General features: G+C 32.2%; 1 protein-coding gene across 1 annotated transcript in view; it reads left to right on the top strand.

The window, feature by feature from the left end:
- nAChRalpha1 (nicotinic acetylcholine receptor alpha1) overlaps positions 1-25,212 on the top strand; it is a 205,754-nt gene that overhangs the window by 138,708 nt on the left and 41,834 nt on the right. Inside the window, exons 5-6 of the mRNA XM_072537798.1 lie at positions 9,336-9,516; positions 23,827-23,928. Of these exons, the coding sequence (XP_072393899.1) occupies positions 9,336-9,516; positions 23,827-23,928 (283 nt within the window). The remainder of the gene's footprint in view (positions 1-9,335; positions 9,517-23,826; positions 23,929-25,212) is intronic.

Here is a 25,212-nt window from a genome sequence, read left to right as displayed (position 1 = left end):
ATAATTTTAACTATTAGTGATATAGTGATGAAAAAAGAGTTTAATCCAATACTGACTAATGAAAAAACTGACTGAGAGCTTCAAAATAAACCTTGAATAGAAAATTAATCTTGTTGTGCCATTGAGAAACACGAAGCAACTTGATGATGAATTAGAAGTTTTTATAAAAAATATCCAACAGGTAACTTCTATTGAAAAAAATAAAACCAATAATAGAAAGAAAAAATCTTATACCAAATCATCAATTTGATTTCAGAAATAAACATTCCTTTATAGATCAAGTTCACAGAATAACGAATATAATAGAAAAAACATTAGAAGAAAAGAAAGTCTGCTTTAAAATCTTCTTGGACGTAGCACAGGCGTTTGATAATCTGATAGTTTGAAGTCTAGCATGAGGGTTTAAACTATAAAATAAGAACGTTCATGCCTAAACAGTATTCAGAAATCCTAGAATCATATATTGCGAATAGATATTTCAGGGTAAAAAAGAAGAAGTGTACACCGATTTAACGGAGATCAAAGCTGGTGCGCCACAAGGAAGTGTACAAATCTTCTCCAAAGCTGTTTCCAGAATTTAATTTTAGCTAATAGTTACCTGCTGAGATAATCCATTTGTTTATAAGCCAAAAAATTGTTTATAATTTTATAACATTCGTGAGACCGTCCAAATAGTCTAATTTCAATTCCATAAATAGCTAGATAGGTAAACAATTTTTTTTATTTATATTGCAAAATTAATATGCGAAATCTGTTAAATCGATATTAATGAAATTTGGAGGACTGTTTATAAAGATTTTCTAGTTAAAACATTTTAAACTATATCTTATAGAAAATTTTATTGTCACTATTTTATTTTATTACGACTTGCTCCAAAGTGAATTGTGAAAGTTATAAGCAAGAAAAGTAGAAAAAAAAACGGGTGTGGCAGTCCAGTGGGACTGCCGGTAGAAGTTACACTTCTATACACGCATTCGCCGTTACAAATTTATTTGGGAGTCAATCTGCACAATCATTACATATGTAATGCTATAGGTAAGACATAGCAGAAAGAGAAACAGAATTAATAACAACTTACTAACAATTAATAAACAACATTTGACCTGTAATAGGAGTATAGTAAATGAAGGATTGAATCAATATTTTGATGAAAATGTATATTTTTATTTTCATATATGTATGAAAGGAGTTGAATGCAAAAAAATTTTTACACATACTCTGCAGTAAAATTCATTGTTTATTTTGTTATTAATATAAAAATACAATACAATACGCTGCAACATAATTCAATATAATAATACAATACAAATTAAAATGCAATATTCATATGTATTTAAAAATGACAATAATATACATAAAAAAATACACTACAATACAGTAAAACATAATTCAATATAATAATACAATACAAATTAAAATGCAATAGTCATAAGTATTTAAAAATGACAATGATATACATAACTTTTCTACTTACGCATAATTTACCATGTAATAATTAAAAAAGTCCTCCCCGACTGGGAATCGAACCCCGGTCTCCCGCGTGACAGGCGCGGTCGGTGTAGTATAGCAGTCAGGATACTGACTACTATACTACCGAGGACATGACACAAACGTATTTCAAAATTGACAGTTTTGGGTCATACAATGATTTATTGAGATTATTATTTTGAAATACAAAAGACTAATATAATTATAAACATTTAATAAATAATGCAAAACATATCACATAAATACATAATAATATTAATAAATATTTTAGTATATATATAATATTATATGTATATATATATATATATATATATATATATATATATACACTTCTCCAAGAAATTAACGCACCACTTTGAAATATTAAAATATTTTATTAGCTTTAATAAAAATTTCCATTGTAATGTTATATTTTGCAAGCCCCTTGTATATGCTATTCGTACACTCTATATTTATTGACTGTGTTTTATCGCTATAGTTTTTTTTGGAACAAACCAAAAAGAAGCAAAAAATGTACTAATTCTATAAATATACTAATTTTCAAGTGTTCACGAAGTTTATTCGACTACTGTTTAATTGTTGATTATTGTTAATTGTGTTTATTATGGAGCGTCAATCACGTAATTTAACCCGAGATGAATGTGCCAAAGCAGTGATACTGTCAGAAGAAGGTTGGAGTTACCGAAGAATTGATCGTCGGTTTAACGTGTTCCACACATCCGTCTCACGGGTGTTAGAAAAATTCCTCGAAACAGGGGATCATACTCGCAGACCAGGGCAAGGACAAAACTGGGTAACTACCCCTATTTAAGATCGATTTTTAAGAATTTCTGCTCTTCGACAATGTTTTGTAGCACATCGAAGTCTACAAATTCAGCTTCGAGACGTGCATGCTATACAAATTAGTACTGAAAATGTTCGCCAGCGACTTAGGGAATACAACTTAACACCTAGGATTGCCGCCCGAGGTCCTCTATTAACTGCAGAGCATCGAAGGGGAAAACTACATTTTGCCAGAGAACACGTTAATTGGTTAGAGGCTGACTGGGAACGAGTGCTATTTACTGATGAATCCCGATTTTATTTGTACAATAACGACAGACGTGTTCGTGTGTTGCGACGATCCAACAAAGGATATGCTCAGTGTAACTTCTCACACACCACATTTTTTGGTGGAGGATCCGTTATGGTGTGGGGTGGTATTTCTTTGAACGCACGTACGGACCTAGTGGTCATAAAAAATGGAACTGTTACAGCTGAAAGGTACATATTGGAGATCCTGGAGCAACATGTAGTACTATTCGCTCCTTATATCGGTGAAAATTTCTTAATAATGCAAGATAATGCCTCACGCTGCACAGATCGTCAGAAATTATCTAGAAGAGGTAGAAATTAACACTATGGAATGGCCAGCACATAGTCCGGATTCAAATCTGATTGAAAATCTCTGGGATATCCTTGGTAGGCGATTAAGAGCGACACCGATCCAACCAAACAACTTACAGGAAGTGGGAGAGAGGCTGATCCAGATTTGGAGAAAACTAGACCAAAATGAAATAGGGCAATTAATTTTAAGTATGGGCCAACGATGTGAGGCTGTTATACGTAGTAGAGGTGGAAACACTCGTTATTAAGACTTTTTTCATATTTTAGTTTACTTTTCTTATCATCATTTTTTTAGAATTTTCCGTTTTATTTTTTTTTCTCCTGTACTTCAACATTTTCTGATGATTAGACAAATTGTTATAATTACTAATAAAATGTAGAATAAATCTGGTAAGGTTTTATTTTTTATTCTTTGCCTGTTTACAAATAAAATTGATTTACTAAAGTGGTGCGTTAATTTCTTGGAGAAGTGTATATATATAATATATATATATATATATATATATATATATATATATATATATATACATATAATATTAAATATATATACAAAAGGAACATTTTTATATTCGAGAGAGGAAGAGAGAGAAAATATATCTTCTGTCTCTCTCTTACTCATTATCTTACGTATGTAATGATTTCACAGATTCACTCCCATACAAATTTCGAACGTGGAGCGCGTGTATAGAAGAATAACTTCAAAAAACGATGTTTTTAGTAATTTTTAAATATTTTAATTTTTTTATTAACATTCTCGATCAATTTGGGAGGGAGGATTAGTCAAATATTATTACTGAAGTTATCACCTAACTATTTCTGCAAAAATTCGAACCCCACCCTTCTCATCCACATTTAGACAATTTTTTTGCAGATACGCCCTGATCTATAAATAGAATCCTGCAAAATATAATTTTATATCTTATGGACGACTACTGCTTATTTTGATATTCATATGCAAACTGTTTTAACCTACAGTTTTAGTAGTTTCGTGTTAGTTTTAGAGCTGTATTAAAATGATAAAATACTTCTTGGCTGGGTAAATACTTTTACACAAGTGTCTTCAAGTAACGAGCAGTGAAAAGAAGCCTGTTTCATAAGTATCCTTATCAAGGAAGTTCAAGAACATTTGCCAACACGACAAGAATACAGGAACTTTCTATTCTTGCATGAAAATCAGAGCGAATCCTTTTGTATTTAGAAAATTTTATATCGTTTTCTTTCTTAAATGATATATTTTTATTAGTAGTAAAACAACATCTTTTATTTTTCATCACAACTGGGTCAAAAATTTATAATAAAGGATGCAATATTTAAAGAAAGAAAATTAAGCATTCCGTGAAAAATTATCCAGGAGAATTGTTTTGGTTATAGATAGATAGATCGATCGATAGATACGTTTATTGACATTTTTTACATAGTAAACACTATATGTCATAATTACAATATAAATAAGTCACTTAAGTATACATAGGAAATAAATAAGAAATAATACAAGATCACATATTACAACATATATACTGAAAAATAGAAATGTAAAAATATAAAAAAAAACAATTCAGTTAGGTGTAAAATAGTTTTCATAAAAACGACTAAACTAGGAGCTCAAACAAACAAATTCCTGTATACTATAGAAACAGTGTTCCAGCAAGAAGTGTTTTGCTAATTTATAAAATTGTTTGGAATTCATTGCCTTAATATCAATATTTTTGTTCAGGTTTAAAAAATAATTATACAGATTATAATCTATTGTATTAAGTTATGTAACACACATTCTGGAATATGGTATAATGATATGACTTTTGTTTCTTGTATTGTACTAATGTTGATCAGCATGTGTTTTTACATCTTGTATATTATTATAAACAGTTAACAAACTTTCAAAAATATATATTGAAGGTAAAGGAAGAATGGCATACTTTTTAAACAAGGGTTTGCAGCTGGCGTGATATTCTGCTAGTCAATAATTCGGATTGCTGCTTTTTGAAAAGTGAAAAATTTATATGTATAGGAGTTTTCCCTAAGAATTATGCAATATGTCATGATACTATGAATCATTCCAAAATAAACTGACCTAAGAATATCTCGACTCACAGAAGTAACCAATCTGCGCATGGCAAAAATCTGTGAGGCCAGCTTCCTACACAATCCTTCAATATGGTGCAGCCCGTTTAATCTTGTATGCATAGTAATACCTAGTAACTTTACTGGTTCAGATGGTTTAACAGATTTATCGGAAATAATTACTATTGTCTGGGTTTTCTTCTCGTTTAACTTGAGTTTGTTACAGTTAAACCAGGATTCAGATTTTTCTAATACTTCCTGACTGTAATCAGTTTTACCTCTACATAGTAAGGTTGTGTTATCTGCAAAAAGAATACAGTTGGTGTTTTCCAACGCATTTGGTAAATCATTTATATATATCAAGAATAGCAGAGGTCCCAAAACTGATACTTGTGGTACTCCGGTTGAAACTGATAGAGAATTAGATTCTTGATTATTAAATGCAACAATCTGTGTTCTTCCTGTAAGATATGATTTTAAAAGGTCGTGTATGGTACCCCTTATTCCAGAGTACTCCAATTTTATCAATAGTATTTGAATATCCACACAATTAAAAGCTTTTGTAAGGTAACACATTAATCCATTAGTAGTTCACCTGCATCAAGACCGTGAACAATATTGTTCTATTACTTCTAATAAAGCTTTAGTTGTTAAGTATTTTTTTCTAAAACGAAATGGAGAGCTTTTGTTATCCAAATAATTTGTTATACGATCTTTAATTAAGATTTCAAAAATTTTACTTATTATTGGTACTATGGTAATAATTGTTTGTTCGGGATGTTAGGCCGTTGTCTTCTGAGATTAGTTCTCGATGTTTTGTCAAGACTAGGGGTTCGCATTTTCTGGAGATTTTACTTCTTCGCTTGTAAGCTGAAACTGACGCCGCGTTGTCGCATTGTCTCGAATATCTTCCTGTGTGGCTGAAGGTTCTCTCGTTTTGTGATTTGTTGTCCTCTTTTCACCTCTTCAGGACGAGGTTTGTTTTTTTTTGGTGGATTGGCTTTTTTCGTTGCTTGGATTTCAAAGGTTGATGGCTTCGTGGGTGTGTCGGCGGAGGAGGATCCTAGACAATCAGAGGTGAAAGGGGTGTTGAGCTAAAAAGGTCCTTTTCAAAATTTTGTTAATAAAAAATATGTTTATGAATTGACTGAATTTACTATGTATACAATTTAATTAATTAGTGAATGTATATTGTGGCTCGCGTGAGGGTAGCTGTGGCTGTATTCTCTGCCGCGTTGTACTACGGAGGTCATATTTATATTTTCTACCGCCTCCTCTCCGCTGGTTTTGGCGTGAGGGGGTGTGTCGTCGTTTGTATCCTTTATTTTTTACTGATTTGCGGGAAGGGTGTTTGTGGATTTTAACATTGGTATCCATGTTTTGTTAATTTTTAGTCCTTCTTCTATCCGTTTAAAATTATTTTGATGCTTATATATTTCCACCGCTTCCCGACATAATCGTGGGTAGTACTGTGATGTTTTATCCAGCATCTGCGTTTCTTCAAACAATATTTCAAGTTCTCCGCTTCCCAAAGCGTGTTCGGCAACGGCAGATTAGTCGATATGTCCTAAATGACAATGGCTTTATGTTCGTTTATCCTTGTGTTTGTTTGTCTTTTTGTGGTTCCCACATATACCATTCCACATGTGCATAGTATTCGGTATACTCCGGCCGTTGCAAAAGGGTGCGTTTGTCCTTCACCGATCTTAAACAGTCCTTGATTTTCTTTGTTGGCTTGAAAATGGTCTTTACATTGACTTTTTTATGTATTCGTCCAATTCTGTCTGTTACCCTCGATATATAGGGCAAGAACGCTTTGTCGATACATGCTGTTTCTTCGTCCTTTCTTCTATAAACGTTGTTAATCGCTCTATGTATTTCTCTTCTGGTATAACCATTAAAGGTGAGCGCTTTTTCAATGTGAAGAAGTTCACTTTGCAGATGCTGTGGTTCACAAATTCTCTTAGACCTCTCCGCCAGAATTTTGATGATACCTTGTTTTTGGCCAAGATGATGATTTGAGTTCTTGTTTAGGTATCTGTCCATGTGTGTAGGTTGTTGATACACTTTATGTCCTAAGTAACCTTTCTTTTGATTTACTAGTACATCTAGGAACGCTAGTTGTTGATCTTTCTCTGTTTCCGTCGAAAATTGAATATGATGACTCCACTACCCTCTTCTCTAGATGCTCCATGAAAAGGTTGGCTACGACCGGGCTTAGTGAGCTTCCCATTGCTATTCCATCTACCTGTTCATAAATCTGGTCTTCTTGTGAAAATTAGGTGGTAGTGAGGCAAAAACGGTAAAATCCACCATATCCTTCGAAGCTAGTCCCTCAATTAAATTCAGAACGTCTTCTAGGGGAACTCTTGTAAATAGGGAAGCAACATCAAAGCTAACAAGAATGTCAGGTTCCTGTAAAGTTGTTCTTTTGATCTTCTCGATGAAAGAGACGGAGTCTTTTACAAAGGCATCGTTTTTCCTATGTATGGTTGTAAAATATTGGCCAGATATTTAGCAAGGCTGTAAAACGAAGACCCTATGAAGCTCACAATTGGGCATAGAGGTATACAGTCTTTGTGTATTTTGATAGGCCATACAAGCGTGGTGGGACTGCTTCGCTGTTGCATATTCTTGGCTTTGTATCCGCTGGTATGAACGAAGATTTTATAAGTCTATTGATTTTTCATATGTTGACTGCTGTGAGTTTTTTTTTTGTCTTTTATATACCCCAGGATGTCGAAGATTTTGTATTTTCGTTTTGTAGTCGGTTGTCTTCATTATGACGGTGGCGTTTCCCTTGTCTGTTGGTAAAATTACATCTTTGTCTGCGTTTAACGATTTTATGGCACGGATTTCTTGGTGACTCAGGTTATTATTCGGTGTCTTAGTTTTATGCAAAATTCTCGCTGATTCTGTCTTTATTTCTTTAGCTTTTTCAATTGGTATGTTGCGAATCGCAGACTCGATATTAGCGATGATATCTTCCTTGGCTATCACTTTAGGTGCAATCGCAAAACTTCCCCCTTTGGCTAGCAATGATGTTTTGGCTAGAGTTAAACCCTAATCTGAAAGATTTACTACTGTCCTTTCTGTGTTTTGTTTTGATTCTACCTCCTTATGTTTGGTTAAGCGTTCGTATTTTTGTTCGTATGTATGTTTTTCTGGCGTTGTGTTCCTTACTAGTTTATTTTCCGTTTTTCTGTAACAAATGGATTCAATCTTATTCCAATCTGTATATTTCAACCTGCTGCTGAAAACGTAAAACAAATCTAAAAGCTCCTTGTCAACCTTCGCCAAATTCCGTCTAGTGTCCTGTATTTATTCTCGTAATAGTGCTTTTTCCATGGATGCGAGTAGAAAATATAAATATGACCTCCGTAGTACAATACAACGCGGCATCAGTTTCAGCTTACAAGCGAAGCAGTAATATCTCCAGAAGATGCCAACCCCTAATGTTGGCGAAACGTTGAGAACTCTCAGAAGAAAATGGCCTAACAGCCCGAACAAACAGTTTAACAAGTTAGACGATGGCCGTGAAAGCCTAACGCATTTTACTATGGTAATAGGTCTGTAATTGTTTGGAGCATTTTTATTTCCTTTCTTATGAAGTGGAATTACTTTTGATATTTTGAATATATTAGGCCAGTAACCCTCGGTAATACATTAGTAAAATATTATTGTGAGTGGTTCAATAATTATATCTGGAGATGCCTTAATAATTTTACTGTTAAAACCATAGTAGTCAATTCTTATGCATTCTTTCACAGCAGATGCTACTATTGGGGCCATGAAGAACGAACTCGACTTTCTAGGTAGCCTGCTAAGATAGTAGTGTATGTCATGCTCAGAGTTTTGCTATTGAGTTCGATATAATATCTGCTTTATTCGTAAAGTATTGGTTAATCTCTTCTGGTGTTCAGATTGGACGTATATAATATTTTCCTTATAGGTTTCTTTTTTAACAATACTCCATAATGTCTTACTTTTGGTAGTGGATTTGTTTATTATACGAGATATATACGAGTTATGCGAGTTATTATGAGGTTATTTGAGATAAAACCTACGTTTTCAAGTAAAATAAATAGACAGAAAAACTTCTTGTTTTCTCCATAAATATGACTTTTGGGGGCGAAATAATATCTAGAAATAAATGGGTCAAATTTATTTCGAGAATAGTAGTATTGCAGAATCTAATAAAAATCTAAATTATCATAACAAAGATTTTTAACTGAAAATCCAATTTTTGCACTTTCATTCCACTTTTATGTAGCAATATGCATTGTTCAACGAATTCACTAATACTTAGTCATTATTCATAATACAAAAAACAGAAAATAAAATGAATCTACCTATTAGCCTTTATTCATTCTTTATCGGTGCTTTTTTTTTCTTTTCAGTGCCGACGGAAACTACGAAGTAACGATAATGACCAAAGCGATTCTTCACCACACGGGAACAGTTGTATGGAAGCCTCCTGCCATCTATAAATCATTCTGCGAAATTGACGTCGAGTACTTTCCCTTCGATGAACAAACCTGTTTCATGAAATTCGGCTCGTGGACTTATGACGGATACATGGTATGAATTTTTAACTCAATTCAATTGTATATTCAATGTACGAACTTTCAAAAGCTGAGCCATGAAAAATAACTTAAAAATGAGGTATTGTATATGGCTTTGCATTTTCAGAAGTTGTCTGGGTCGGGATTTAAATAAATGATTTCACAAAATATCCAGATATATACAACTCACATTTGACACAATTTAGGCTATAGGGTACAGACAAAAATGAAGAGTGGAAGTGGAAATTAGAGCGCCAATAAACTTTTATTTTAAACTTTAATTGTGGCTCATTCCCATTAAAATTGTAATTATTTTCTTCAATATTTGCATCCAATCTTTGGTAAACTTCTAAATCAAAGCCTTGTTTCGGAGACCGGATCTGATTTCCGAACCAAATAATATGTAGTGTGTTTAATTTGAGCTATGATAAATTCGCAATGTTATACTAGTATTTTCACCATAGTAAAACAACAAAAGTGATATACTTGTTGATTTAAGTTAGTTTTATAAGAAAAGGTATAAACGTGAGTAAAAGAATATTAATTAGATTGCATTAATATATTTATTTTGGAAATCGATCTAAATAAAATAATCATATCAACAACATGATACTATAACTAAAAAGATAAGTCAACGCGCATGTTCTTGCATCTCTCTCGCACACCTGTAACGTAAGCCCGAGACAACTTTAATGATGCCAAGTTAAATGCTCTGTCTGTTGCTATCCTGTGTGCTTCAAAACATATGAATGATATTTTTATTTATTCATTGATGTAGTAAAGACTTTGTATATTATATTGTTATATAAATTTTGTGGTGAAAACATTCAGTTTACTGTGTTAATATCACCTAATTTATTTATCGTACGCAACTTCCTCTCGACTACCTGTAGCTACTTTATAAAGAAGACTAATTATTTGGTTGCCATAATGTATTGTGCAATGGTGAGTTGTTTAAACAATTATAATAAAAAAAGTAAATCTTTTTCGAAGTGTCGTTTTTTTGTGTTTTCTAGAGACAAACAAATGCGTAAAGTATGGGTCTTCAAGTGTTTTCAGCGAGACAAATTTAATGTAGAAACCGCGAGAATATGATCAAAACATTTTACAGAAGCTGACTATTGTTCAAAAGAAAAACTATAGTGGAATATTACTGCTAATAGTATAATTCATTATTATGAAATTGTTACTGAAGAGATCTTTTCTGAAAAGACCTGGAATGGGATTGATTGGAAAATTTAGCCGGTTTCATTGCATTTATGTTACAAAAAAAAAGAAATACTTGGATATATTCCGGACGCTAACGATAAATCGTTTAGTTGGGTAAACCACGTTTCTGAGGGGGGTTTACTTAAACCAACTGTAACAAGAATGAGTAAAGTAACAAGAAATTTGACTGTAACAAATATTGATGAAAGAGTGAAATGTAACAAAAATGAGGAATGTGTAGCAAAAATGTGCAGTGTAGAAATAGGGTAAACTCTAAAATGTACCTTTATACACCAACGAACTAATATGTGGAATAACAGAAGATGGAAGAGATTAGATAGAAATAAATTATGTAAAAGAAATAAATAAAGGGTATATATGAATTTTAAAATATAATAAAATTAATGCTGGCTAGCGACTATGCAGGAGAATGACCACTCGACACTCAAAGAGGGATTCGGCCAATTTGCATGCCCTACAGAGACCGTAAGATATAAGAACTAATGACAAGAAAACCACCAAGAAATAAACAGATAAAAGATAAAGTTGCTCTACTGAATGTTTGGGCGCCAGGAAGTTAGATGTTTTCTTCCGAGATATCTTGTATTGCTGAAATATGAAAGATAGGTACTAATTGAAATATTGAATTGTTTTAACCCAACTTTAATAAACACCAATTTTATGTACAGACTATTTTAAACACTTATATATGACCCATCACCTCTTATATACAATTAACTTATCTATATTTACAGTAAAATCCCAGAATATAATGATAAACAATTTCCCCCCTAACGTACCTATTAATGTTAAATTTTGACAGAGGTTATACTCAATAATTATGTATAAATAATATAAAATAAAATATAAGATAATATAAATATAAAATACTACTCACTAATATAATAGTTTAGTTTTCGTTTAATAAATGTTTAAGTTTGAAATGAAATGAAATGAAACTCTCCGGATATGTGTGCACACGATAACCTGATGAAGAGAGATTCAAGGGAGAGTCAAAATCTCATCCCTTGGTAGACAATAAATAATTTAATTAAATTGTACTGACTATTGTTTTAGGAAAAGTAAATGTAATTATTATTAATGATATAAAAGGTAAAAAGGATGAAGAGGTCCCCTTGAAGAGGACGTAATGTTATTAAAGATATTTAAACAAGAAACAAAAAGATAAAACTAAGTTCTTCCTGCCGGTTTCCGTAGGTTTCCCTGGAAGGTCCTCTGGTGAAGAACTAGTTGCAGGTGGGTAAATTTACACCAAACCTGGATTCCATATAAAAAAAGAGGTACTTTAAACCAAGTCCATTAAATTCTTCTTCATAAAACCCATAAACTTAAAATTCCTCTTCCCCTTGTCTTAATAAATTCTCCATAAAAAAATAAGTATTCTTCCCTGACTTGCACTGGAATCCGTAATTAGGCGGCTGAGGTGGTCCAAAATTAAAGTACTTTCACAAAAAAAAACAACTAAATAACAAATGGCTTCTTCCAACACAACAGCTTTTCCACAAAATAAAAAATAAACTTAAACCCAATTCATGAAAATGGCACCTACAGCCGCCTTGAACAAACGATGTTCACTCGACGAAATTCCAGCCACAAGTGGCGATCTGACGGTGCTACGGCTGTCACGACGATGTACTTTCAGAGTCTTAGACAGAGGGCGGGATTTAATGCCAACATTCGAAAATAAAATTTACTGGAGTTTTAAATATTTGGTTTAAGAATATTTCAAAAATGAATTTAATTTATAATTAAATTAAAGGATTCCAGTGACAAAAAGTAAATGGTTCTTCAAGTAAAGGACTCGTTACACAACACTGGAATTTGTAACTAAATGTAGTGAACTTGAACATATTTTGCGTAGTTATAATAACAACAACAACAAATTAAAAATAACTAAAAATTATTTAAAAAACATAACAGAAGCTGCAAAATAGGTAAATGTTGCCGAGGATATAAAATTACTTTTTTATATGTAAAATGCATTTAATACCAATTCTAAATAAAAATATTAAAGATAATTATTACAATATCCGCAAGAGAAAAATCACGAAGATTGTAAAATAATTATCTAAATGATATTCATAAAGTTTGAAGTATGACCTGCTTTTACTTATGTTTCAAATTCTTTACATTTTACCGGCCTTTTATATTTAATTTATGTTTTGTAGCAATATCTATTTTGTTTGTAATACACACAATCAAATCGAAGATTCATATATTTCTTTAATTAATTTTACAAATTACTTATTAGTTTTCAAACCACGTTTTCACAGAAAGTAACTAGTTATGACTTCTTAGTGCACGATATGGCATCGAGGTATACTTACTATACGTTAACATTTTAAGTTACGAAGTTGTTCATTACAGTAATGGAACAACGTTGTCATATGATGCATCGTTAAAATAAGATCCCCACAAGTCCCCTGGCTTTGTCTCGCTATGACGTCATGCGCAAAGTCGATTAAAATTAGAACGGCAAGTGAGCATACCTTGTTTGTTATAGTATCATGTATCCACACAACACCGGACTGGTTTTTTATCAACAATAATTAAAATGAGAACCGTACTTGGATATGATTATAATTATAATAAATTGTTTAAGTAAAATTAAATGACGAATAATAATTTATCATCAATGGAAATTCCTACAACTTCTCAAAGCAATCCAATGTACTCTGCTGTTGCATCTCAACAAACCAGTACAAAATTTCCACTAAAAGAACAAGTTATCATCTTCAGTTCAATTTATGAAGCTTAATTGCAAGATGATCTATTGCAACTAGGACCACTTGTTCAACCAAAAAATATTATTTATTCGTCAAGAAGCTCTCATAATCGAGTATGCATTTATCTTTCCAGTAAAGGTGTATTTGATGATTTTTTCAATAAAACAGGATCCATAAAAATAAATAATTAAGTACTTCCAGCACGTAGACTAATCACCCCGTCAGAACGACTTATCTTATCTAATGTTAGTCCAACAATCCCACACAAAGTGTTGAGCAGTCTTCTCCAAAACCTAAATTTGAAATTCATGTCACCAATAACATGTTTGAGAATTGGAGCTACAAATCCCGAATATAGCGACATACTCAGTTTTAGGCGTCAAGTATACATAGAACCCCTAGACAATATAACCATACCTGAATATATCGTGGTCAATCAAGATAATGTTAGCTACAAAGGATTCCAGCGACCAATCGCTTTGTTTCAAATGCAAGCAAAATGGCCATCTTGCCTCACATTGTCTATAAGAATCCTCTCCCCTAATCAATTCTGACATACTAAATTCTATTCCAACTTTATTCCAACTTCTAATCCACCTCACAATATATATATATATATATATATATATATATATATATATATATATATATATATATATATATATATATATATATATATATATATATATAATGGCTATACACCCCAGTGTGGGGTTAAACCGCAAATGCTTTCTAGATCCGATTTCTTAAGTGGATCAGTCTTTTTTGTTTATCTTATCTTCTTGACAATATCTCTCCATTTTTTCCTGTCTCTAGTTCTTCCTCTCCATTCTCTGACTCCTGCCCTTTGGAGGTCTTCTTCAATTTCTTGCAGCCATTTTGATCTCGGTCTTCCCCTTCTCTTTTTTCCTCCTGGATTCCATTCTATCATTGCGTATGTCACTGCCTCATCGCCTGCTCGCCAAAATTGACCTAACCATCTAACTCTGCATTGCTTTATTTTAGTTACGATGTCTTCCTTAAGTTCTTCCTTAATTTCTGCATTTGTTCTGCTTCTATATTCATTTTGCTCTGTTCTGATTGGTCCTAGTATGGTTCTCATAATCTTTCTCTCTGCTATTCTTAAGTCTTCTTCATCTTTTTTAACCATCGTCATTGTTTCTCCTGCATATAATAATATTGGCCTAATTATGGTGTTCTAAATGCTCATCTTACTTTTTTTAGTCAGTGTTTTGCTTTTAAGTAATGTTTTATTTGCAAAATAAGCTTTATTCGCTGCTAATATTTTTTCTTTTATTTCGGATTTCCTTTCTCCGGATTTACTTATTGTAACTCCTAGGTATTTGAAGTATTCTACTTCTTCAAACTCAGAACTTCCTATTTTGATTTTTTCTTTCATTGGTTTTTTCCCTAATCTTAATATTTTTGTCTTTTCTTGATTTAATCTTAGCCCCATTACCTCCCCTTTCTCTCTTATTTCTTCTAGCATTTCTTTCATTATTTTTCTGTTCTTTGCAATAATAGCAATATCGTCTGCATATGCAATTATTTGACCACCTCTTGTTCTGAGATTTCCTTTATTTATATTTCGTAGTACATATTCTAATGCTAGATTAAATAGCGTTGTTGATAAGGCATCTCCTTGTTTCATCCCTTTATTTATAATGAATTCCTGTGTCTCTCCTCTTTGTGTATTTATGCTTATTTTTGTAGTTCTCATTGTCATTTCTATTAATTTTCTGAGTTTATGTGGAATTTTTAATTTTTTAAGTGCTATCATTATTCCGTTCCTTTTAATTGAATCAAATGCCTGTTTGAAGTCTATGAATAACATTTCCAATTCTAATTTATACTCGTTTGCTTTTTCCATTATTTGTTTTATTGCCTCACAATATAACTTCGTAAATTCACACAACAGACAGCGACAATAGTAATTCTACAACTTCTCCACTTTCCATAAATTTGATGGAGGTGTCAAATATGACCCTTCCAACAACTGAAAAATCAATAGAATCAACCAAAAGACATCTATCGCAAAGCTTATCTCCAACAGAAGAACTAGCAACCAACTTATTTCACAAAGTATGAAATAAAAGTAATTTTACATCCAACAAATAAGGGCCGACACCAATTCCTCATCTAATAAAAAAATAATACCATCCATTCCAATAAACCTTTTTAGGCAAGACTATATTATGCTGATGACCTAATTATTTACATCAATGGCAAGAACAGTAATCGTATGGCGTCAATATTACAAGAACACTTAAATAAACTAGTAAATTGGCCCCTAAGTACCGGTTTCAGGTTTTTCTCTAATAAAACAAAATGTATGATATTTTCAAAAAGACATATCGAGGATAAACTGAACGTAATGCTTGAAAATCAAAACTTTTTCTATACAAACGAAATAAAATTTCTAGGTGTTATATTTGATCAACAGTTAAATTGGAAAAGTCTTATCCAGCAGTTAGTTCTTTTATGTCGAAATGGCCTTAACTTGTTAAAGTACTTAGCTCACAAAACTTGGGGTGCCGATGGTAAAACATCTTATACAAATCCTTAATTCGTTCCAAAATTGATTACGAATGTGTTGCATATGCATCTGCCAGCACAACAACGTTAAAATCTTTGGATACGTTACATAACACCTCTATAAGGATTATACTTGGAGAGTACAGAACAACTCCGATAAATAGCATACAAGCTGAAATAGGTGAACCCACGCTAGAGCTTTGTAGGCAACCTACTTAAACTTCGAGCATAACTCTAAATAAAAGAATTCCAATAAATTTTTAATATTTTAGAGATATCCATGGCTAACAACTCTTCAAAGTTCAATCTCCTATCTTCTTCTTCTTCTTAGCCTTCTGTCGTGCATGTTTGGACATAGGCCTCTCCCAACTCCTTCCAATCTCCTATATTCCCGCAGAATTTATCATGCAATGAACCTACTTAACTGAAAGCAATTTTCACCATTATATCAATACAAAAACATATCTTCGTCTTCACCTTGGATTATCAAACTTCCAACAGTCAATTGCAGTCTATTACAATTCCAAACAAAATAACACCAACCTTAATCTTATCATACAACTCTTCAGAGATTATAATTATCTCCCATTCCGATTACACAGTATACTATACAGATGCGTCGAAACTGAAAATTGAGTCGGAATGGCAATAATTAACAGCACAGAGATTCTCAAACATAGAATTCCAGATACAAAGATGAACAAAATATTTATCATGACAGATTTTATGTCATCATTACAAATAAACAGAAAAATATACACGCACCATCCATTAGCTTTACTAATAAAGGAAGAACTAAATAAATTGCATGCTAAAGATACAAGCATCAAGTTTCTCTGGGTCTCATCACATGTTGGAATAGCAGGTAACGAAGCAGCAGTATCCCCATATCACCCCAATTTGTAAGTATGGATCTAAAAAGCTATTTCATAAAGCACCTTTTCGAGAACTTTAACAATAAATGGAAAACCACACCATCAAAGCTTCAGGGGATAAAAAATAAGATTGGACCATGGCAACTACCTGAGGTATCCAGACGAAAGCAAATTATTATTTCCCGTTTACGACTTGGACATACCCAGTTTTCTAATGAATATTTGTTCAAGAAAGAAGAACGCCCAATTTGTGATGAGTGCGGTTCACCCCTTAAGGTAAAACATGTACTAGTGGAAAAGTGCGGAACGTTTAATCGTCACAGAATTAAATATTATTTACCAAACAATCTTAAAGACATTTTAAATTCAGAAAATACTATAGATAACATACTTTTGTTTTTAAAACACGTTAATTTACTAAGCAAAGTGTAATTAACTGTTACCGTTCAGCCACCAACCTTATTAGGTCGAAGCAAGTTTTTTGTAAATAAAAGAATCTTGTTTCATTTGAAAATTCAAACTACAATCTTAGAATATCATCATACGTGAAATATTTATCATTAACTACAAAACGATTAATATTTTTCTCAATTTTATTAATTTTTATTTGTGAAAATAATTTTCCGGTAAAATTTGTTCTGCCATTTATCCTTTTAATTATTTTTCCTATCTTCATAAATATCTAATCTTAACTTTTTTGCCACCTTCGAATCCAAAAGAGTAACATTTGAGACAGGATCTACTCCACAAAATTCTCTATTATTTAGGAATACTTTTAATTTGAGTAATGGCAGCAAATCTAGTTTTTTGGCCAGTTACTGTTTTATTCAATGTCTCCTGTAGAGCAATATTATTAACATACCTATTGGTTATTATTTGATTTGTTGTCTTGTGTTGTTTTTCTATCTTTTTTTAAAGGGCATATTACTTCTATAAACCTATTCGCCTTTTTCCATTGCTGTAACGTCAGTTTTATTAATATTGTCTTGTATATGTATAAATTGACATGTTTGTCACAATTACTTTAATTAGTGTATTAATGTAAAAGTCATTTTTCTCACTTTAACCTTCCAGTAGATGCAGTTTAATTTTGTGTATTAGTAGTCGTACACGGTCTGCTACACCGGTCATAAAAATAGTCCTCTAGATGCATTTTGTTTAAATTTCAATAAAATGATCTATTGTTTGTAGTTTTTCAACATTATTTATTATTACCATCGAGTTAGAATCTATGGAGAAGCTATGATCATATTAACGTGTGTATTATAGTTATTCAGAAGATTTAATCATAATCTAAAAAAGTGCAATACATGTTTAATAAACTATGATTTATTTATCCCGCGGTAAACACTAGAAACACAATATATTATACATAAAGATAAATTAATACAGTCAAATACTATTAATTTATTCTCTGAAGTACGGGCCAATACTTTGTTTACATATTTGTGTACTAACCTGTAGAACGTTCTTCCTGAAGATTTTTTATTAACATTGCTTCTGCTACTGCAACTACGTTGAGGACAAGAAACCATTATTATGCACTATCACAATATATTATTACAGTTTCTATAAAAGTATTATAAAACTAAAAATATTCGAAAAACAACAAACGTAAACAAACATATACGATCTGTCGAAAGAATCTTAACAATATGGCCGACGTGAGGTCGTTTTTAGTCACGTGATGCCCTCTCCATAGATTCTAACTCGATGATTATTACATAGCCCGACATTATTTTTGGTGTTTTGAGTTTTCCCAAATTTAAAAAAATCTTGTGAAATATTATATACTAGCGCAAACAAATACCTTATTATATTTCGCAATATATAGACAGAAAATCTTATTTAAATGGTATCACTGCACATCACGTCAAAATTTTTCACAAATTTGAAAAACCTTGTGAGATATTATATACTAGCGCAAACAGGGATCTTATTGATATTTCGTAAATTGTATTAAAAATATTTCTTTAAAATTTTTGAAATAAAATATTTTAATACGTTATGTTGTATTTATGTTTCATTTAAATAGCAACACTGCCGATGCCGTCAAGTTGATGGCATCGGCAGTTATGAATTGCGTAAATAGAGTTAGTTAGCGTCAGTTTCAACGATCAAACAAAGAAAACTCGAATATTTGGGTCACCTGATGAGAGGACATAAATTCGCATTACTTCAAAATATAATGCAAGGAAAACGCAGTCCATGCCGTAGAAGAATGTCATGGTTGCGTAATTTGAGAGAGTGGTTTGGCTGTACCACTAATGAACTCTTTAGGTCAGCTGTAAACAAGGACAGGATAGCCTTGATGATTTCCAATCTCCAATAGGAGTGACACAGGAAGAAGAAGAAGAAGAAGTGTCAGTTGTTTGTAGCATCGAGTTGTATTTTGTTTTATGAGTGTTTATCGTGCCATAATATCATCAAGAAAGTGAAAGAACAATCCTGATATATTTTGTTACATGTGTGGTGATTTACCAATAGAAAATCATAAACGAAACATAACAGACTTTATAAAGAAAACTTATCACGCTTACTTCGGTGTAAATCTTGGTGATCAGGACAAATCTGGGACAAAAAAAGTGTGCTTTCAGTGTGTCGAACTACTAGGAAATGAACAAAAGGTATACGTAACTCTTTACCCTTTGGCATTCCTGTGGTATGGAGGGAACAAAAAAATCATGGAGACGACTGCTTCTTTTGCTCCGTCGATATCAAGGGTTCCAATTCAAAAAATAAACACAAAATTCAATATCCTCCTGATATACCTTCTGCTAAACGGCCTGTATCTTATGGACAAGGAATCCCTATTCCTTCACCTTTTCCTCACACCATCCAACAGCAATCATCAGATGAAGAGCAGGGAGAGAGGTTCCATCAAGATATAAAGGAGATGGAGAGACGTTGTCAAAGAAGATGGGATATCAGAATGATGACTGATTATTGCTGGACCTCGAAGAGAGACTCGATCACAAAAATCCATAAAAAGAAGACCACAAAACGCAGTTTTCATGGAAAAAGGAGAAAGAGAACGGTTTTAGTAAAAAAAAACCAAATATTGTCTAACGTAGGTTATACTGAATTATTTTTTTTAAGAACAACTCAATTTTGCAGTATAATTTTGTATTAAATAAAGTTTCAATAAATATTTTCTCAATATTTTTGGCAATTTCTATGAAACATTTCAAACACATTTTTCTTAAAAACCTGACGTGCCTGAAAAAAACTAAGTACAGGTTCTTGATCAGCACATCCCATTTACTATAGGACACCTACTACACTTAAAACACTTTTTCATGAAAAAAAAAATGTAAGCCTGTGTTTTGACATAGTTTGTTTATTTAAAATATTTATTTACTTAGCACAAAAAATAGTCCACAATTTTTGTAATAGTTTGATTTATTCTCTTTTTTATCAAACAAATTACAATTAATTTAAAATTAGAACATAACATATCAGTCTTCAAGAACTATCTTAAACAAAACTAAAATATTGTTTCACTAACACTTATAAAAAAATGTAAGAGATGGCAAAAAACATAAATAAAATTAAGCCGGAATATTGTTACAGTCATTGCAAATTGGATTTTCCATGTTCCAAAAAAAGATACTTTTTACAAATCAAAGAAAAATATTTCGTTTTTCAATTCTTTTTCCATCCAGAGTCGCCACACCTCCCAATTGCTTCCGGAGTTCTTTGAACTGGCACGACATCTTCATCTAAATGACAGATCTCCTTTATTCGAATCCTTATTGTTTTGGGTAAACAGACATTTTGGCTTCGATTCTTCTGGTGGTTGTACATAAGGCTAAATGCTTACTTTGTCAAAACTTCTAGTCGGGTCTTCGTGGAATTTGGAATGTTACAACTGTAAATAACAAAGGAATTTATTGCTGTAACATTTAAAAGGATGTACAAAACAACCATAGGCCATCTTCTACTACAACGTGCCACATCATATTGTGCGCATAATTTATCTACTGTATTAACACCGCTTTTTGTGCTGTTATATGCTAATATGATTTCCGGTTTTCCAGTTAGAGGATCAACGTCGTCTCCATGGTCCATAGTGTAATAACAGAACGTTTTTGTTTTTTTTTTTTTTATTTATGACACTAGTGTTCCTCTTGAACCAAACCCAAATGTGCTAGAGCCAATATGTCGTCCTTGATTGTTAGAGAAATATGCAGGAATTTCTCTTATATTTCCTTTTATTGTCCTCGAGAGAGTTAAACCATTTTTTTTAAGTTTATACTAAGATCAACGCTGGTGTACCAATTGTCGGTAGTAGTATTTCACTTAGATCCGGAGAGATGTTGACAGGCCCGTTCCGCCACTGCCTTGCTACTAGTGTCTAGATAGTATGTCTACCCACTTAGTTTTTACTAACGTATACTTTCATGTTACTGGTATAAAATAACTTTGTATCAGACAGTGCAAATATTTTTATAACGTAATTATTGGATTTGCTTGGTATGTACTGGCGGAACGAGAGCGTCCTCTAAAAGCCTCCAACTTTTTGTCCACGGTTACGTATTGCGAATAAGAGAAACTTTTTAAGATCTTTTATTGGTGCTAATTTATCCAAACTAACTCTATCATGCCTTGTATTGATATCATCAGTTCGCATATACCTTACTAAATTTCTGAATCTCAGTCGGAAAAATTCTATACCAGTGTCGTCCGTTTTTCACAAGTCTGTTGTATTAAGGTGACTTGCCTTTCTTATACCTGCAAGATATCTAAAAGGGTCCGAATTTCATCAATATTTGTTAGGTATATATCTAGATCGTGACTGAACTTCTGCTTTTCTGCTTCTATTTTTGTAGTGGTCCCATCAACAATTATTTGCAACATATCAATATTAAATAGATTGTTTCAGATATCTAAAATATCGGTTTTCTGTCTGACACATTGTTTTGAACCCGGAAGCTGCAGGACAACATTTTTACTTTGAGTTCTGACGTTCTTAGGGACAAACTGCTTAGCCCATTTTGTTTTATTATCTTTGTAATTTCTCATTTTCCTATTCCGTAACGCTTCATAAGTTTTCTTCTACATGATCTTATTCTCTCGATTTCTCTTCATCATCATACTTATCACCCGACGAAACTTCTTTAAAAAGTGCTAACAATCTTTTTTGGTCTTTTTCATAACCAATAAAATCTGAAAAATAAAGTTTTATTATAAAACAATTACTTACAAGTCACAAAATTCTGTTACTTCTCTAAACGCACACGGTCCACTGCACAGTCCATCAACACTGCAATGATACACACAGTCGACAAATGTATCTAACAAAAGAAGGTACAGAGACGGAGAAACTTGAAAGCTTCCGATTGGCTTTAGAATTGACCGTCATTGACTCCCATCGGTCTCCTAGATAGGCTGCGTCTACTAAAAGGAAAGGTTAATAATAAATTTTCTTTACGAAATGCATAGTCAATAAGACTACCTCCTATATACCTACAAGAATAAGCTTCCCCTTGGATATGCCAACCTCTTTCACAAAAACTATATAAAAAATAATTTTCGATACCCCAAAACTGTTATCTAAGACTAATGTTATTATTTTTTATTCAAACCATTTCTTTGCTTTTCCATCAAGGAACAAACATAGAATCATAAGCTTGCTTCGTCAGCATCTACCTTACATTGCAAACATTCTGATTCGAAGGTCTTGAGCCATGACGTTATTAGATTGTTAGAAGTTAGAAAATTCAAAATCAATATTAAATTCAATAGAACAAAACTGCCTCAACATCATGAACCCATAGCCTCCTAATCCATCCTATACATACAAGATATCAAAAAAATAGCCAAAAACAAAAAAGAAAGGAATAACACCAGCTTTTAGAACAAACGACAACTTGGGCAAATATATTAAGAAACAACAAGAGCCAAAAGAAAAAACAATTACACAGCGGTGTATACAAACTTAAATGTGGCGAAAGCCCAAAAACTTACATCGGTCAAACTGGTAGAACTTTTATCAAACGTATAGCATAACATAAAAGGACTTTCAATAATGGAAAACAGTCTCTACACTTCACTGTGTACTTCACCTTCTAGACCCTAATCATTTTTTTAGTGACGAATTTCCAATTCTTCACATTCAAAATAAAGGCCTTAAGCTATCATTAGAATCAAGGAAATCAACAAATTACAAAATACAGACATAATTCTGAATGACCAACTTGAGACAAACAGTTCTCCTTTTCTCAACTTATTCAGTTAAAGGATATAAAGTGTAAACACATACCAAAAATAAATCACTTGAGAAAGGCACTCTGGCCGAAACAGCTGTAGTGATAATAATTTAAAATAAATTTTGTGGAAGTGTTGAAAACAAAAGTTTTCCGTATTTTATTGTTAGATAAAATGAATTTCCATTAAGTAACGGTCGAATCCGTCATTTATTAGAATGTTTTGCATTAAAATTTCAAAGTACAAAATCATCTTTAATGTTACTATAGTTCTTCTTTTAAAGTTAAGGTATATTTATATCACTTAATTTCTGGATTAACTCAACTAATGACTGAGATTGTTCAGTTGCTTCCGTCTTCTTTTACACTATAGTGTTAAAGTATGTTGTGAGTACTCATTTTAATAAATCACATCATCATCTGTATCAAAATAAATCTACTTCATATTTTCTTTTAATAAAATAGAAAATATCCTGAAGGGGCCTCTCGTAAAATAATTCGAAATTATTTTATTACTCTTACATACTCAAAAATTGCATTGGAAACAAGGTTGGCTAATACACTTTTTAATAGTATACAAATCCATCCCTGGGGACTTTCAATAAATCTTGTCTTTTCCATTTTCCGAAAATAAAACCTGGTGAACTGAATGCACTGGACAAATCTCCAGAGCGCCATAACCTCTACGTAACTGTCTAAATTCACACGAGAAATCGATCTGTAGGTAGTAAATAAATCCTTTATTTTGCAGGTTGACCTGAGGCATCTTCAGCAAGTCCAGGACTCTAATAAGATTGACGTCGGAATTGACCTACAGGATTATTACATATCAGTAGAATGGGACATCATGAAGGTAATTTTGTAAAATTTATTATATGGTTCATAGACGTTACATGTATTGATACAGCCAACAGATAAATTATGTTAATTTATGTTTGTGCGAACAATCTACATTCAGTTAAATTTGTATTTGTGTCATGAGCGATAATTATTTCAACTTTTTATATTGGTAATAATAAACATCTCAGTTCCTTTTTTACATTTACATTTGTAATATATACAGGGGATTTATTTATCAGAAATGTAATAAGACTCATAAACAAGGTCAGTCAAAGTTAAACCTTTTCCTGTATCAAGTTTGCCTGCGTATTGTCTCTTTTAAGGTGTTCAAAACTTCTTCTCAAGTATATGAACATGCAAAATTTATGTAACATAACTTCCTTTCTCGTTGTAAGCTTCCCATCAAAAGAACAAATAATTATCTTAGGTAATTTTAATGCCTGTATTGGACAGAATATTATTCCAAGGACCAATCAAAGGTTTAATGAAGACTACTTAAATCATAATGAAGATCACTGACGAAGCGTCCATGTAACCATTGGTAATAGTTAGAAAAATCTTGCAAATAAATAGTTTATGACTGTGAAATAATTTCATTTATAATTTTTACCAATAGAAATATGTGTTAATAGTTCTTCAATAAATAGCCAACTAAATGCACGAAAATATTGGCGAGTTTCTATGATTCGTTTGCACGTTGTTTTGTTACCACTTTTATTTGTGGATTTTGTTTGGTCTGTCGGCTATCGGTCGGAGGCGGCTCGTGTCTGAAAATTTTCAAAGCGAGAGAGCGTGGGCGTGCGCTGGATATTAGTTGGCTTCTTACCATTTTTTGTTTTAGTTACTTACTCGTTAGTATCTATTACAGTGTGCGTGCAATTAAACATGGATGAGTGTCGCTGCGTAATCGATCAACTACTTGAAAAGTCATTTTCCTTCTATAATTTTGAAGAAAAAAAGGAGACTATGGAAAATGGAAGAACAACACCTATTTTAAGCAATTTAAAAAAGCAGTTCCATATTTTAAATTTAGTTGGTACAGTGAAAATAGACGGTATTGTTGGCCATGTCTTCTGTTTTCTACAAAAAAAAATTAATGGACCAGCGGCTGAGTCCACGATTTAATAGTTTTAGAGTTTTAAATAAATGACATGAAGTTTCTCCGTTACTTGTAAGATGTGTAGCCAATGTGATCCAGTTTGGCAAAACAATAATATAAAGTTCTCTTAACCAAGTTTTTAAAGCAAATATTGCTAAACATAATGAAATTGTTAAAAAATAATAGATATATCGTTAG

Source organism: Diabrotica undecimpunctata, chromosome 7 (genome assembly GCF_040954645.1).
Source record: "Diabrotica undecimpunctata isolate CICGRU chromosome 7, icDiaUnde3, whole genome shotgun sequence".
Lineage (NCBI taxonomy): Eukaryota > Metazoa > Arthropoda > Insecta > Coleoptera > Chrysomelidae > Diabrotica > Diabrotica undecimpunctata.
This window is presented reverse-complemented; position numbering and strand designations above follow the sequence as displayed.